The 17339-nt window shown below is 44.8% G+C and overlaps 1 protein-coding gene across 6 annotated transcripts in view; it reads left to right on the top strand.

Moving 5' to 3' along the window:
* LOC306764394 (extracellular matrix organizing protein FRAS1-like) overlaps nucleotides 1-17339 on the top strand; it is a 623368-nt gene that overhangs the window by 588316 nt on the left and 17713 nt on the right. For all 6 annotated transcript variants that reach the window (XR_013771547.1, XR_013771548.1, XM_079251555.1 and 3 more), the window contains 9 exons: nucleotides 7519-7679; nucleotides 9030-9177; nucleotides 9278-9483; nucleotides 10379-10535; nucleotides 10725-10925; nucleotides 11303-11490; nucleotides 14684-14959; nucleotides 15229-15461; nucleotides 15557-15717. Coding sequence is in view for 4 of the 6 variants with exons in the window: in XM_079251555.1 (XP_079107681.1) it covers nucleotides 7519-7679; nucleotides 9030-9177; nucleotides 9278-9483; nucleotides 10379-10535; nucleotides 10725-10925; nucleotides 11303-11490; nucleotides 14684-14959; nucleotides 15229-15461; nucleotides 15557-15717 (1731 nt within the window). In the remaining 2 variants the exon portion in view is untranslated. The remainder of the gene's footprint in view (nucleotides 1-7518; nucleotides 7680-9029; nucleotides 9178-9277; nucleotides 9484-10378; nucleotides 10536-10724; nucleotides 10926-11302; nucleotides 11491-14683; nucleotides 14960-15228; nucleotides 15462-15556; nucleotides 15718-17339) is intronic.

Raw genomic sequence — 17339 nt, 5'->3', positions numbered from 1 at the left:
CCCCTCAGGGCCAGCAGCGCCCTCTCCCAGCCAAGCCAGCCGGGAGCCCAGGTCTATCAGACAGCACCCCCTTCCCCCACCTGAACCCCTCCGGCAAGGCCCTGGAAATGGGGGCATGATACACTGCATGATACACCGCCGTACACTGCATGTCCGCCCCCCAAAACTTGACCATGAGTTGTCAGTGTTTTGTGTTGTGGTGACTAAATGTGATTAAAACTGAGAGGTGAGCAGATACTGGGTGCAGTGATCAAGACCACCTTGATGGCCTTTCTCACCACCCAGCACAACGTGCCCTCCTCCCCACATCCTACCTGTGTGTCATGGGGAGGGGGGAAGGAGAAGGGACCGGGGATTTTTGTCCGAAGGAAAGTGGGTTCTTCCTCCAGAAGATGAGCCGCCAGCGGCACTAGGCACGCCCCCCATCTCCGGGGCCCGGAAGGACCAGGACAAACCAGGGGCAACTGTCCTAATAACCAGAGTCCCCAGCAACCCAAACCAGGGAGCTGCCACCGGCCCCAGAAGGCACCAACCAACCACATGCAAAGGGGGCGGGGAGACAGGGAAGGGGAAGGGGAGGCAGACGGAGACCCCAGACCAAAGCCCCCCCCCCCCCACACACACACACCTGCAGGAACACCACACACCAGCACATCCATACATTCCCACCATCGCCATGACACGCACTCACACACCAACACACACACACTCACAAGCACACACATCCACATCCCAACCCATACAAGGCCCCCCTCCAAAATCATCCCCCAGATGTCCACATCCCACCCCTACACCCACCCACCCACCCACCCACCCACACCCCGTCACTCAAACATACCCCCAAACTCAGATCCCTGCCCCTCCCCTCCCTCCACTGCATCTCCCCTGAGAAATCCCTCCGCGACGCCCTCACCCATCCCCTCCCCTCCTAACCACTTCCCCTCCACCCGCCCATGTACACCCACCACCACAACCACACAAGAACTCCCTCCCCCACACATATACATCAATACATGCACCAACTCACTCCTCCACACACACACTCCTACCCCCCCAAACTAATACACCCTCACACTCCCCCATACACACACTCCTACCCCCCCACACACACTCATGCACCCCTCCCCTCCCCCATACACACATCCCTGAACATCCACCCACATGCACCACCACACTCCACCACATTTCATGCATTACTACCACTAATACTGACCCCCCCGCCCCCCCCCCCCCCTCCAGCCACACACGCACACCCAAACATGCACACACAGACCTTCACATCCACATCCACACACACATGCTGCGACCACCCACTCCCTTGGTCCTAGGGCCACAACCAAGCTCCAGGGCACGGGTCCCCCACCACAACAGCAGCAAGGCCAGGCCAGCCCTCCTGGTGCAGGCCAACTCTCCCCCCACGGGAGACAGGCCCCGGGCACCGGAGCCTGGGACCCCCACCCGGCAACCCACCACAGAGTCAAGCCCCGCCAATCCCCCCCTGCCAGCGACCTCACCCCGCCGCCGCGAGGCAACTCCAACCGCTGACCCACCCAAGCCCCCCCAGGACAGGAGACATAGCCACCCCGGCAGCAAGGCAGCCAAGATCCCCACCCAGGAGGCTACCACAGACCCACAGACATCAGAGATCCCCCCCCCCCATCTCCCAACCTCGGAGTGCAACGAGGTCACACCCCCCCGCCCCCCCACACACTAAGTGATGAAGCTGATTACAGGGGACCAGAGAAAACAAAATTCATCCAACTGATGTTTAGAGGAGGCAGACATCGTCTCATTACTGATGTGGTCTGAAAGGAGGTTTCTAAACTGAATAATGCTTAAATCCTTTTTTTCTTCCAATTCATGAGAATAGTTTTCTTTGCGATACACAAGGCAGTCAGGACGATACCTGCAGTGTTCATTTCCATGTTAATATCACCAAAGTGAGCAAGCATGCAGAGAGAGGCAGAAGCTGGGGTTGTACATCTGAGCCATGTTGATAAATCTCTGCACACCTCAAGCCAGAAGTTCTGCACTGGTGAACAGGACCATACAGCATGTAGTCATCTGGTCTGTTATCTGCAGAAGTCCTGGTGAACAGGACCATACAGCATGTAGTCATCTGGTCTGTTATCTGCAGAAGTCCTGGTGAACAGGATCATACAGCATGTAGTCATCTGGTCTGTTATCTGCAGAAGTCCTGGTGAACAGGACCATACAGCATGTAGTCATCTGGTCTGTTATCTGCAGAAGTCCTGGTGAACAGGATCATACAGCATGTAGTCATCTGGTCTGTTATCTGCAGAAGTCCTGGTGAACAGGACCATACAGCATGTGGTCATCTGGTCTGTTATCTGCAGAAGTCCTGGTGAACAGGACCATACAGCATGTGGTCATCTGGTCTGTTATCTACAGAAGTCCTGGTGAACAGGACCATACAGCATGTGGTCATCTGGTCTGTTATCTGCAGAAGTCCTGGTGAACAGGACCATACAGCATGTGGTCATCTGGTCTGTTATCTGCAGAAGTCCTGGTGAACAGGACCATACAGCATGTAGTCATCTGGTCTGTTATCTGCAGAAGTCCTGGTGAACAGGACCATACAGCATGTAGTCATCTGGTCTGTTATCTGCAGAAGTCCTGGTGAACAGGACCATACAGCATGTAGTCATCTGGTCTGTTATCTGCAGAAGTCCTGGTGAACAGGACCATACAGCATGTGGTCATCTGGTCTGTTATCTGCAGAAGTCCTGGTGAACAGGATCATACAGCATGTAGTCATCTGGTCTGATATCTGCAGAAGTCCTGGTGAACAGGACCATACAGCATGTAGTCATCTGGTCTGTTATCTGCAGAAGTCCTGGTGAACAGGACCATACAGCATGTAGTCATCTGGTCTGATATCTGCAGAAGTCCTGGTGAACAGGATCATACAGCATGTAGTCATCTGGTCTGTTATCTGCAGAAGTCCTGGTGAACAGGACCATACAGCATGTAGTCATCTGGTCTGATATCTGCAGAAGTCCTGGTGAACAGGACCATACAGCATGTAGTCATCTGGTCTGTTATCTGCAGAAGTCCTGGTGAACAGGACCATACAGCATGTAGTCATCTGGTCTGTTATCTGCAGAAGTCCTGGTGAACAGGACCATACAGCATGTAGTCATCTGGTCTGTTATCTGCAGAAGTCCTGGTGAACAGGACCATACAGCATGTGGTCATCTGGTCTGTTATCTGCAGAAGTCCTGGTGAACAGGATCATACAGCATGTGGTCATCTGGTCTGTTATCTGCAGAAGTCCTGGTGAACAGGACCATACAGCATGTAGTCATCTGGTCTGTTATCTGCAGAAGTCCTGGTGAACAGGACCATACAGCATGTAGTCATCTGGTCTGTTATCTGCAGAAGTCCTGGTGAACAGGATCATACAGCATGTGGTCATCTGGTCTGTTATCTGCAGAAGTCCTGGTGAACAGGATCATACAGCATGTAGTCATCTGGTCTGTTATCTGCAGAAGTCCTGGTGAACAGGACCATACAGCATGTAGTCATCTGGTCTGATATCTGCAGAAGTCCTGGTGAACAGGATCATACAGCATGTAGTCATCTGGTCTGTTATCTGCAGAAGTCCTGGTGAACAGGACCATACAGCATGTGGTCATCTGGTCTGTTATCTGCAGAAGTCCTGGTGAACAGGACCATACAGCATGTGGTCATCTGGTCTGTTATCTGCAGAAGTCCTGGTGAACAGGACCATACAGCATGTGGTCATCTGGTCTGTTATCTGCAGAAGTCCTGGTGAACAGGATCATACAGCATGTAGTCATCTGGTCTGTTATCTGCAGAAGTCCTGGTGAACAGGACCATACAGCATGTGGTCATCTGGTCTGTTATCTGCAGAAGTCCTGGTGAACAGGACCATACAGCATGTAGTCATCTGGTCTGTTATCTGCAGAAGTCCTGGTGAACAGGACCACACAGCATGTGGTCATCTGGTCTGTTATCTGCAGAAGTCCTGGTGAACAGGACCATACAGCATGTGGTCATCTGGTCTGTTATCTGCAGAAGTCCTGGTGAACAGGATCATACAGCATGTGGTCATCTGGTCTGTTATCTGCAGAAGTCCTGGTGAACAGGACCATACAGCATGTAGTCATCTGGTCTGTTATCTGCAGAAGTCCTGGTGAACAGGACCATACAGCATGTAGTCATCTGGTCTGATATCTGCAGAAGTCCTGGTGAACAGGACCATACAGCATGTGGTCATCTGGTCTGTTATCTGCAGAAGTCCTGGTGAACAGGATCATACAGCATGTGGTCATCTGGTCTGTTATCTGCAGAAGTCCTGGTGAACAGGATCATACAGCATGTAGTCATCTGGTCTGATATCTGCAGAAGTCCTGGTGAACAGGACCATACAGCATGTGGTCATCTGGTCTGTTATCTGCAGAAGTCCTGGTGAACAGGATCATACAGCATGTAGTCATCTGGTCTGATATCTGCAGAAGTCCTGGTGAACAGGACCATACAGCATGTGGTCATCTGGTCTGTTATCTGCAGAAGTCCTGGTGAACAGGACCATACAGCATGTGGTCATCTGGTCTGTTATCTGCAGAAGTCCTGGTGAACAGGACCATACAGCATGTAGTCATCTGGTCTGTTATCTGCAGAAGTCCTGGTGAACAGGACCATACAGCATGTAGTCATCTGGTCTGTTATCTGCAGAAGTCCTGGTGAACAGGACCATACAGCATGTGGTCATCTGGTCTGTTATCTGCAGAAGTCCTGGTGAACAGGACCATACAGCATGTGGTCATCTGGTCTGTTATCTGCAGAAGTCCTGGTGAACAGGATCATACAGCATGTAGTCATCTGGTCTGATATCTGCAGAAGTCCTGGTGAACAGGACCATACGGCATGTGGTCATCTGGTCTGTTATCTGCAGAAGTCCTGGTGAACAGGACCATACAGCATGTAGTCATCTGGTCTGTTATCTGCAGAAGTCCTGGTGAACAGGACCATACAGCATGTAGTCATCTGGTCTGTTATCTGCAGAAGTCCTGGTGAACAGGACCATACAGCATGTAGTCATCTGGTCTGTTATCTGCAGAAGTCCTGGTGAACAGGACCATACAGCATGTAGTCATCTGGTCTGTTATCTGCAGAAGTCCTGGTGAACAGGACCATACAGCATGTAGTCATCTGGTCTGATATCTGCAGAAGTCCTGGTGAACAGGACCATACAGCATGTAGTCATCTGGTCTGTTATCTGCAGAAGTCCTGGTGAACAGGACCATACAGCATGTAGTCATCTGGTCTGTTATCTGCAGAAGTCCTGGTGAACAGGACCATACAGCATGTAGTCATCTGGTCTGTTATCTGCAGAAGTCCTGGTGAACAGGATCATACAGCATGTGGTCATCTGGTCTGTTATCTGCAGAAGTCCTGGTGAACAGGACCATACAGCATGTAGTCATCTGGTCTGATATCTGCAGAAGTCCTGGTGAACAGGATCATACAGCATGTAGTCATCTGGTCTGTTATCTGCAGAAGTCCTGGTGAACAGGACCATACAGCATGTAGTCATCTGGTCTGTTATCTGCAGAAGTCCTGGTGAACAGGACCATACAGCATGTAGTCATCTGGTCTGTTATCTGCAGAAGTCCTGGTGAACAGGACCATACAGCATGTAGTCATCTGGTCTGTTATCTGCAGAAGTCCTGGTGAACAGGACCATACAGCATGTGGTCATCTGGTCTGTTATCTGCAGAAGTCCTGGTGAACAGGACCATACAGCATGTAGTCATCTGGTCTGTTATCTGCAGAAGTCCTGGTGAACAGGATCATACAGCATGTAGTCATCTGGTCTGTTATCTGCAGAAGTCCTGGTGAACAGGACCATACAGCATGTAGTCATCTGGTCTGTTATCTGCAGAAGTCCTGGTGAACAGGACCATACAGCATGTGGTCATCTGGTCTGTTATCTGCAGAAGTCCTGGTGAACAGGACCATACAGCATGTAGTCATCTGGTCTGTTATCTGCAGAAGTCCTGGTGAACAGGACCATACAGCATGTAGTCATCTGGTCTGTTATCTGCAGAAGTCCTGGTGAACAGGACCATACAGCATGTAGTCATCTGGTCTGTTATCTGCAGAAGTCCTGGTGAACAGGACCATACAGCATGTAGTCATCTGGTCTGTTATCTGCAGAAGTCCTGGTGAACAGGACCATACAGCATGTAGTCATCTGGTCTGTTATCTGCAGAAGTCCTGGTGAACAGGACCATACAGCATGTAGTCATCTGGTCTGTTATCTGTGCACTGTGAACACAGGTTAGATGATGCAAGACCCATCTGGAACATTCTCTCTCCTCTGTAATGTGTTCTGTGAAGAATTTTATATTGTATAAGTTGTAAGTTTGGATGTTTAATCATTGTAAAGGTGTTTAAACATATCTGTGACCAGAAGGTCTGACTAAGGTTAATGGATAAATTCCCATTTTAAGGTTGGCAGAGAGAGTGTCTCATCCACTTCGCACACCAATGTGTACATTTTTTATATTAGTTTGATTTGTAGATTTCCACAGAATGCTTCTTCAAGATCTAACCATGGCTCATCTAATGGGAGAGACTTGTACCACTGTGAGATGTACTGTAACCTGTTGACTAAGTAGTAGTAATGGAAACTGGGCCGGTCCAAACCCCCAGATCTTCTCATTTTGTTTAGCGTTTTTAAGCTAATACGTGGTGGTTTGTTCTTCCAGAGAAATTTAGAAATGTGAGAGTCCAGTGACTTAAACCACTTAGGGGATAGTTTAAAGGTTATCATAGAGAAGAGGTAATTGATTTTTGGTAATACCGTCATTTTAATCGTGGCAACTCTGCCCATGAGAGAAACGGGTAGAGAGCTCCAGCGTGTGAGATCATCCTCTATGGTTTTTAAAAGCTGAACATAGTTCAGTTTTGTTAACTGAAGGTTTTTATTCTGATAAGGTTTTTAGTTGAACACTTGTGTCCATGTCTGCATGGCTTGTGTTAAGTGGATGGACTTATGCTATAGCTATATGATATGCTTGTGTTACCTGCTAAAGGTTTTAAATTGGTCTCATACAAAGCTTTTTGTTGACAATAATTGACTCTATATGCTTCACATATTTGTGCTCCATTAGCATAAATACTTCCAGCAACACACACTTTGTACCTAAGTCTAATAGTGGTAGTGCATTCTTTTAATGTTTTCTCCAGGTAGTTTGTGAACAGCTTGTCAAATTCTCAACATGGAGTAAAATAAGATGGTGGTATTTGTAGAGGATGGTCCCAAAAACTCTTTATTTCTTACAATTGATTTAATTTTGTGATAGAGGTTATTATTATTATTATTATTATTTTTATTTTATTTTATTTTTTTGAGTGTGTAAAACACCTTGAGATACAAAAGTGTTTTAAAATCAGACAAACCTTCCTTTCCATATTTCTTTAACTAACATTTTTAAATACTTTTTTTTTATCTCTCCCATTCAGGTACAATTGAAATACTAGTGCTGCGTCATGGCAGCGACCTGTCCTCTCTGACATCAGTTTGGTGTGCCACCAGACCTTCAGATCCTCCCTCAGCCAGCCCAGGAATTGATTATATCCCCAGCTCTAAGAAAGTGGAGTTCAAACCTGGAAAAACTGAGGAGGTACTTTTTCCACTTTAGTTTATTTATTTAAACTAAACAAAGTCATAATTATTTAAAAAGCAGATTTGAAAGTGCTTGTTCACCAAAGAATTGCACCTTTAGAAGCAATGACAGCATCATAATGAAAAAAAAAACTATTATGTTTCATTGGTAGATAAAGTGATGATGGTGAGTGTTTTCTGCACAACTGTGGATTAAAGCCTGTCACATCCTCCACGAGAAGCCAGAACTTTCTTCTTGTTCTCGAGGCTCTGAGAAGAAAATGACGTCATTTTGTTCTCGCGGACGTGTTTGAGGACAGTTCTTGACACACCAGGCTGGCAGAACTTTTTTCTTGCGGGGCTGCGAGAAGTATCGTGTGATTGGTCGGACATGTGAGGTGGGCGTGGTTAACACAGAGAAAGCAGGAAGCGGAATTGCTGCTTCTGTGTGTTTGCTGTTGCCGGCAAAACGGATTGTTTTGATAAAACAGCTGATCGAGGTGGTGAGAAAGTACGAACATTTTTACATGTGGCAATAAAACACTCGGACCCAGCCGCGTGCACGACCCGCCCAGCCGCGGACGAAGCTGCTCGTTAAATATGAAACTAGAAACTCGGAGAGCGGAAACCTCCACCAAGCACAATGTTAAAGAATCCTTTTAAACATTCCTGGATCCAAACGGTGATCCGGATCACCACCAGAATTTAATCACTTCTTCATTTTTACATTTGCAACAACTCTTGAAATATTTATAAAAGCCCTCCGTAACCTTTTAAGTTATCTTAAGCAAAAAGACGCCTCGGCGGAGGTAACAACCGGGTTCATTGCACATAAAGCAGACATCTGCCCCCCGCAGTGATCCCTCCCCGCTGCAGACCTGCTTCTCCTGGAGGATGGATGGACCTGATGAACAAGACGTTTTTTCTTGTTCTTGCAGCCTCAAGAACAAGAACTCAGTTCTTGCGTCTCGTGGAGGATGGAACAGGCTTTAGGCGCTATATTTCCTAAGAAAGTAAAGACAATTGAGTATATTGGGAGGGAAATAACAGTGGCTCAAGTTTAAAGCCTGGGGCACTCCACAAGAAAGAGCAGCTGAATTAGAAATGATATTACCCTAGCTGATAGGAAAGCTCTTGATAGAAAGAAGACCTAAACCACTTCATTGTCATAATTTATGCTAACATAGTTCTTCAAGCAATCTGAATCTTGTTGTCCTGCTGTGAGATTTAAAAATACAAAAAAAACCCCAAACAAACAAAGAAAAAAAAAACCAAAACGCATAACATTGCTGAAAATTGTAAACTTGAACAATTCTTCACGATTAAAATCTTGACAAACCTTGTTAATGCTCAAACCTCCATATTTCAGACTTGTAGTTTGACCATTTTGGACGACATCCAGAATCCATCCATCGAGGGATCAGAGTCTTTTGTGGTGTTCCTTAGTTCTCCTCAGGGTGCCGTCCTTCAGGAACCTCATGAAGCCAATGTAGTCATAACTGACACCTTCCAGGACAGTGCGTACACAAAAAAAATATTAGGACATATTATTTTACTTTAAATAAACAGAAGTAAACATTCTAAAACCAGCCTCTGATGTCATTTTCCCTCTTTTAGTTCCCAGCATGCAGTTTGAGAAGAGTACTTATGCTGTGAAGGAGAAAGACAGTGTACTCCACATCCCCGTTATCCGGACTGGTGACTTGTCCTTCAAGTCATCTGTGCGGTGTTTCACGCGAACCATGTCCGCTATGGTCATGGATGACTTTGAGGAGAGAAGAAACACAGATGAGTCACGCATCACTTTCCTGAAAGGAGAGAAGGTAAAATGTTCATCTAAAGTGTGCTTAAAATTTTGAATCCACACCTCTGAGTGTTTTTGTGTATGTGTTGACTGATTGTGTAAGTTCAATCAAAGTATGGAGGGAGTTTATGTAGCACATTGCACGTTTATGTACATCGATTACTTATAGTTTGTTTACCCTTTTTCCATGCTCTTCCTCCTAAATTACTATTTTCTCCATACTTAAAATATTTATGGCATTCACTATGGACGGCAAAGCAAGAATTTCATTGTACAGGACAGCCTGTTTCCTTACTGTGCATATGACAATGAATGCTTTGACTCTTGAACTGTTATGAGTTGAAAGTTTCTGGTTGACGATGACCTGGAGTAACACGTGACTCAACGCTGGGAGCAGGAGACTCAGTCTGTGGATTCAGTGTAGATGTGTCATTCATCCAAACTGACTGAAGGCTCTTTAAATGGTTCCGGGGGGAAAAAAAAGAAAAAAAAAGAAGGATGAGTCAAGATGGCATAAAGGATGAGAGATTAAGAAAATGATGGAAGGATGGAGGAGAAAATGAGGACAATGAATGATGACAGAGAAGGAGGGAAAAGGGTTAAGACGGGATGATGGACTGGCTTAAGGAAGGAAGGGAGGAGGAGTAAGGACAGATGGATAAAGTAGGAAAGTTTTAATGAAGGGGCGCTAAGGGATTAGGGAGATGAACCAAGGGATGAGGTAGGGTGGTGAGGGATAAATGGACAAACAATGGATGAGGAAGAATAAAAGAATAAGTGAGAGTGAATAAGGAGGAAGAGCAAACAGGCAAATGCAATCATCAGATCAGAGGTGTAAAGGGCTGTGGGTGTGGATTTGTGATGGAAGTCTTGCTTTGAACCAGCTTACCAGGTTAACTGACATTGTTTTCCAGGTGAAGAACTGCACTGTCCACATCATCGACGATTCTGTTTTTGAACCTGAGGAGGAATTTCAGGTGCATCTTGGGGTGCCCCTCGGGGACCACTGGAGTGGTGCCATGGTGGGCACAAGAGACATTGTTACCATCACCATCACCAATGATGAAGATGGTGTGTTGGCGCTCATTACCCTTATGATTCAGGACAGGGATAGTTGTTTATGGGCCATGGAGTTTCAGAGTCATTGCTTGTTTTAAATCGCATGTCTTCATTGGCATTTATTTGAGATGTTTGGTAAATCTGGTTTTAACCCCAGATGACATTAACTAGGCTGACTTGCTTTATATCCTTATTCTCCAGCTCCCACCATCGAGTTTGAGCAGGTTTCCTACCAGGTCAGAGAACCTCCTGGTCCAGACAGCGTGGAGGTGCTCAACATCAAGGTCATCCGCCAGGGTGATCTGGATCGAACATCCAAGATCCGTTGCAGCACCCGGGATGGATCAGCCCAGTCCGGAGTTGATTACAACCCCAAGAGTCGAGTGCTCAAGTTCACACCAGGTCGGTACACTGCAAAAACTCAGCCTTAAAAAAAATTAGAAAAAAAATATACAAAAATGAGGTAAATGTTGCTTAAAATAAGATAAATGATGATGAAATGAAGATAAATGATCTGCCAACAGAACAAGACAATTTTGCTTGTCAAGACTTCCCAAAACAAGTAAAAATACTCTTAAAATAAGAGGAATTCTCTGGCATAAAAACTAAGAATTATCTTACCTTTAAAAAAAATAAGCATATCTGTCCTCAATTTAGGATTTTTAATCTGACTGAGATTTCAGTTTTTGCAGTGTAGTTAAACTTCTCCATGGAGCATTGTAGATCTGGGGCAACTTCACCGAGAGTAAATATTTCTTCTTTTTTTCTTTATTTCAAAGGAATGGATCACATCTTGTTCAAAGTGGAGATTTTGTCCAATGAGGACAGGGAGTGGCATGAATCCTTTTCATTGGTTCTTGGCCCCGATGACCCTGTGGAGGCGGTGCTAGGCGACATTACCATGGCAACAGTAACTATTCTGGACCAAGAGGCTGCAGGCAGTCTCATCCTCCCTGCTCCACCTATTGTAAGAAAATTTAACCTAAATTAATCTTAGAAACAAGATTCTTTTCTCCTGCATTTTTCACTGCAGACTCCCTTATCCTATAAAACTCCAGTAGATCTCTGGCACCCCCTAACACTTTTGTTAAGATGGTCAATTTCTCAGGAATAGTACTGTGTAGGGTAAATTGTGATACAGATCTTATCCTTTTTGTGATCTATGGAAGTTTTCCAGATTTTATATCTCATCCAGGAGGGTTGCAATTCAGCCACATGTAGTGTTTATTCAGAGACTATGAGGTAGATCCACAATGATCCATGATAACACCATTATTTAGCACATCTTCATCACCATCACTACGGGTGGCTGTAGCTCAGGAAGAAGAGCAGTTGGCTTGCAAGTGGAATGTTGGGAGTTCAATTCCAGGCTTCTCCTGGCTATGTGCCGAAGTGTCCTTGGGCAAGACACTGAAACCTAATTTGCCATCCGATGTGCCTGTCGAGTATGTATGTAAGTTGCTTTGGATAAAAGCATCTGCTAAATGACTATAGAATAGAATATGGACTACAGAGACCTCTATGTCCGCTTGAAATTCTAGAGAAGCCATAAGTCAGATATTCATATAGCTGAAATGGATGGTAATGTCCGTTCAGGAGCAGCCAAATATACACTGCTCAAAAAATAAAGGGAACACTTAAACAACACAATGTAACTGCAAGTCAACCAGACTTCTGTGAAATCAAATTGTCCACCTAGAAAGCAACACTGGTTGACAATCAATTTGTTGATTTGGTGGAAATTATAGGCAACTGGCAAGACAATAAAGGAGTGGTTCTGCAGGTGGAGACCACAGACCACTTCTCAGTTCCGATGCTTTCTGGCTGATGTTTTGGTCTGAATGCTGGTGGTGCTTTCACTCTAGTGGTAGCATGAGACGGAGTCTACAACCCACACAAGTGGCTCAGGTAGTGCAGCTCATCCAGGATGGCACATCAATGCCAGCTGTGGCAAGAAGGTTTGCTGTGTCTGTCAGCGTCGTGTCCAGAGCATGGAGGCGCTACCAGGAGACAGGCCAGTACATCAGGAGACGTGGAGGAGGCCGTGGGAGGACAACAACCCAGCAGCAGGACCGCTACCTCCTTCTTTGTGCAAGGAGGAACAGGAGGAGCACTGCCAGAGCCCTGCAGAATGAGCTCCAGCAGGACACAAATGTGCATGTGTCTGCTCCAACAAATCAAATCAAACTTTAGGTTCATAGCACTTTTTGTGCTTAAAAACAATACAAAGTACTTTACATTATAAAACAATTTACATCAAAATAGATAAAACACCAACACACATACACATCCCCTTTCACCCACCCACAACCACCCCCACCTATGCCCTATCAGCCCTATAACAGTTAAAAGAAGATGAATGTCCAGGTGCATTTGTACCAGATGTGCACCAGATAAGGAAACGATATTCTCAGGGATTCTATACACAAAGGGCTGCCCCCAACCAAGAGCACCCAGGCCATCACCATGGGGGCCACCCGGGTCCGGGCAGACAGGACCCACGCCACAACTGTAAGGGACAGCCCCCACTGCAACACCCATGCAGTCAGAGCAGGGGCAGCCCTTGATGAAGAGGACCCTAATGAGGAGAGAGCTAGAGTGATAACGAAACAAAAAATAATAAAATAATAAAATCTATACTAATATGTAAATCAATATATAAAATAAATAAATCAAATTAACTAAAAAGATGTAAATCAATGGCTGCATGGTGGCACAGTGGTTAGCACAGTGGCCTTTCTGTGTGGAGTTTGCATGTTCTCCTCGTGTATGCGTGGGTTCTCTCCGGGTACTCCGGCTTCCTCCAACCATCCAAAGACATGCATGATAGGTTAATTGGTTACTCTAAATTGCCCCTGGGAGTGAGTGTGAGCATGAGTGGTTGTTCGTCTCTCTGTGTGGCCCTGCAATGGACTGGCGAGCTGTCCAGGGTGTACCCTGCCTGTCACCCAAAGCCAGCTGGGATAGACTCCGGCTTCCCCGCGACCCTGAATTGGATTAAGCGGTTTAGAAAATGAATGAATGGGGGGGATAAAAGAGAGCGATAAAGAGAAAAGGAAAGAAGCTCAGTGTATCGGGAAATGTCCCTCAGCAGTCTAAACCTATAGCAGCATAACTAAGGGATGCTAACCATCCCTAGCTATAGGACTTATCAAAAAGATAAGTCTTCTGCCTAGTCTTAAAGGTGGGGAGGGTGTCTGCTTCCCTAACACTAACTGGGAGCTTATTCCATAAGAGAGGGGTCTGACAACCAAAGGCTCTGCCTCCTGCTCGGCTCTTTGAGGACATATTTAGGACAGCCCAGTAGTAGAGAGTTACAGTAATCTAGTCTCGAAGTAACAAAAGTGTGAAGCAGTTTTTCTGTCTCACTCTGAGACAGAATGTCCCTAATTTTGGCTATATTACGTAAATGAAAGAAGGCTGTTTTAGTAACCTGCTTAATATGTGGGCCAAAGGACAGGTCAGGGTCAAATATTACTCCAAGGCTTCTCACTGTAGCACTGGAAGCTAAAGTAATGCCATCCAGGTTCATTACAAAACCGGAAAATTTAGCTCTGAGTTTTTCAGATCCAAAGAGAATTACTTCAGTCTTATCTGAGTTTAAGAGGAGAAAATTTCTAGACATCCAAGTCTTTATGTCTATGAGACAATTTTGTAGCCTATCAGGCTGATTTGTTTCATCTGGTTTAAAGGATAAGTATATTTGAGTATCATCTGCATAACAATGAAAGTTTATTCCATGCTGTCTAATAATTTTGCCTAAAGGGAGCATATATAGCGTGAAGAGTATTGGTCCAAGTACAGAACCTTGAGGAACTCCATGACTTACTGTAGTTTGTGAGGAGGACTTGTCATTTGCATGAACAAACTGAAGTCGATCAGATAAATATGATTTAAACCAGCTTAACGCTGTACCTGTAATTCCAACCACCTGTTCTAGTCTCTGTAACAGAATGTTATGAGACTAGAACCTTTATTTTTATGAGCAGTGTATATTGATCCACTTATATTACTTTTTTTTTTTGCCTCATAATTTGACAACTGAAGTTGTCCAGTAAAAAAAAAAAAAAAAAAAAAAAAAAATCAGGCAGATCTAAATTAACAAAAAATGGCTTAGAGTTAAATTTGTATATTCTTACTATTACTTCCCATCTTTTCAGGTGGTCTCTCTGGTGGATTATGATCATGTCCAGGAGGTGACCAAAGAGGGCAGTAAGAAAACCCCATCTCCGGGTTACCCTTTGGTATGCGTCACTCCCTGTGACCCTCATTACCCCAAGTACTCTGTGATGAAGGAGCGATGTGAGGAGGCGGGAATCAACCAGACCCAAATCCACTTCTCATGGGAGGTGGCAGCCCCGACGGACCCCAGCGGTGCCAGGTCTCCATTTGAGACAGTGACTGACACCACCCCATATACCAGTGTCACTCGTATGGTGAGTTCTCCAAAGGAAATTTAAGTCTAATTGTCATACATAGCAGTCAAATGTCAGTAAGATTAAATATGGTGGCTGATTTTCTGTCAAATTTCTTCATTCTTTAAGTTGTGGATTTTGCTGCTTATCGTCTTAAAAATGACAAATTATCAGTTTACAAACACAGACCCCACCATCCTTTTATCAATGAAAAAGCCGTTGACCAGGAGCAACAAAAATCAACACATAAGTTATTGAAGAAAGGAATTTGTCATTTTTTTCTTCCTCAGGTTCTGGATAGTATTTATTTCAGCCGACGCTTCCATGTCCGCTGCGTTGCTCAAGCCCGTGATAAAGCAGGCCATCTTGGAACTCCACTTAGGAGTAACATTATCACCATTGGCACCGATGGCTCCATCTGCCATACACCTGTTACTACGGGAACCGCCAGAGGCTTTCAGGCCCAGTCTTTCATCGCCACTCTAAAATACCTGGACGTCAAGCACAAAGAGCACCCCAACCGGTCAGTGGTTCCAGATGAATGGTAGCAAGATATCAACAAAACTTTTGAGGATTTTTTAAACCAAATATCCTCTCTTGCTTTGCCTGCCCCACTAGGATCCACATATCGGTGCAGATCCCCCATCAGGATGGTATGCTCCCCCTGGTGTCCACCATGCCGCTGCACAACCTGCACTTCTTGCTGTCAGAGTCCATCTACAGGCAACAGCATGTTTGCTCCAACTTGGTCACCCTCAAAGAACTGAAAGGAGTCTCTGGTGGGACATCACCACATATCAACTAGGGCTGTAACAAAATACTAATACAACAATTCACTAAGTAGCCATCAATACATTATTGATTGGTAAGATACCTTATCATCACAACCAAATAAAACTGAATTTCTCAGCTTGCAGCTCCATGGCAACCACCTGGAAATGAGTTAGATCATATCTACTTTCCTCTAAGAGATAGATCATAATTCCCCTTCCTCAGGTAGTATCACACATCTCAGCAAAACAAGGCAAATTAGCATGTAGAATCATCTAATATCAATCAGTGGCCACGGAACCTAATCATATTATGACAGAATCTGGAATAAAAGCATACACTGAATCTTTGTCCATTGAATTAACTTATGATTAAAAAAATGTTTTACACACTTAACATCAACAGTTATGGGAAAATTAGGGTGCATTCCCATCAGGAAAGTTTGCGAGACTCGGTCCGATTGGGGACTGGATCCAGTTGTAGGGGGGTGTATGCATGCGGGCCAAGATCGTGTTCACGTTGCCCTTTGGTCAAACCAGCCAAACCATTAGAATAATATATCGCCATTACCACCAGAGATGGTGCTGCACTAGTACTTAGCAAAAGAGAGGACAAGACTCACTTGAAAAAGAAAACTCCACCTCCACCTGCAAGTTAAACATGGAGACAAAACTATGGCTGTTTTGGGTTTTAATTGTGTCTTATCCAAGAACACTGCAGAAATACACTGCAACTAGGAAAACACTCAAAGAGCACAAACCTCCACCAAGGACTTTAAAAAGTTCCTGGATCCAAACGGTGATCCGGATCACCACCAAAATAAAATCACTTCTTTCTTTCTTTTCACATTCCCAAAAACTGAAAATTTCATAAAAATCCATCCATAACTTTTTGAGTTATCTTAAACACTAACACACAAACAGATAAACGCCGAGTAAAACATAACCTCCTTGGCAGAGGTAAAAATAGACACAGTGTGAACAACAGAAGAGGCAGAGGACCCTTAACGCCGTCACTATGAATTTACCCACAATGCAATGCTACACCAAATGCAGTGACTGTTTTATAGTCCACTTCCATTATTTGGTCCACTTGAAATGGACTGAGGCCTGCATTTGTAGGCAGACAGAGTTCGCTTTTTTAGTCTGAATCAGAATTTGTTTGGTGCATTCACATTTCCCCAACAAAAGCGGACTTTCCAAGCAAATGGACTCAGATTGGGATCAGAAAAGCTGATGCGAATGTGCTCTTAGTCTAGTAGCCACTGCACAAACAGTGGTTCTTGACTTTTTCTCCTATTATAGTCCAATTTTTCCTATGTGAAATGACAAAATGTCATTAATTTGGAAAAAACTTTTAGGACTATTTTTGCCAGGCCCAATTATTTGTACATTTATACATCCCAGATCATAAAAAAATGTTATGTTCAACTTTATTTGTTCAATTCAACTTTTTTTCTATCATGCCATTTCACAACAATGTTGTCAAGGCGTTTGGAAAACAGATGGCGTTCATCAGGACTAGAGGAGTCTCACTTAACCTGGAAAGAAAGTTTAATCGTATACAAAAAAGCCTTACGTACGGCAAGAACAGCTTATAATTCATCATTGATAGAGGAAAACAAAAACAA

The sequence above is a fragment of the Telmatherina bonti genome (assembly GCF_933228915.1).
Source record: "Telmatherina bonti genome assembly, chromosome: 13".
Lineage (NCBI taxonomy): Eukaryota > Metazoa > Chordata > Actinopteri > Atheriniformes > Telmatherinidae > Telmatherina > Telmatherina bonti.
Note: the sequence above shows the minus strand (reverse complement) of the source record. Positions and strands in the feature narration are given on the sequence as shown.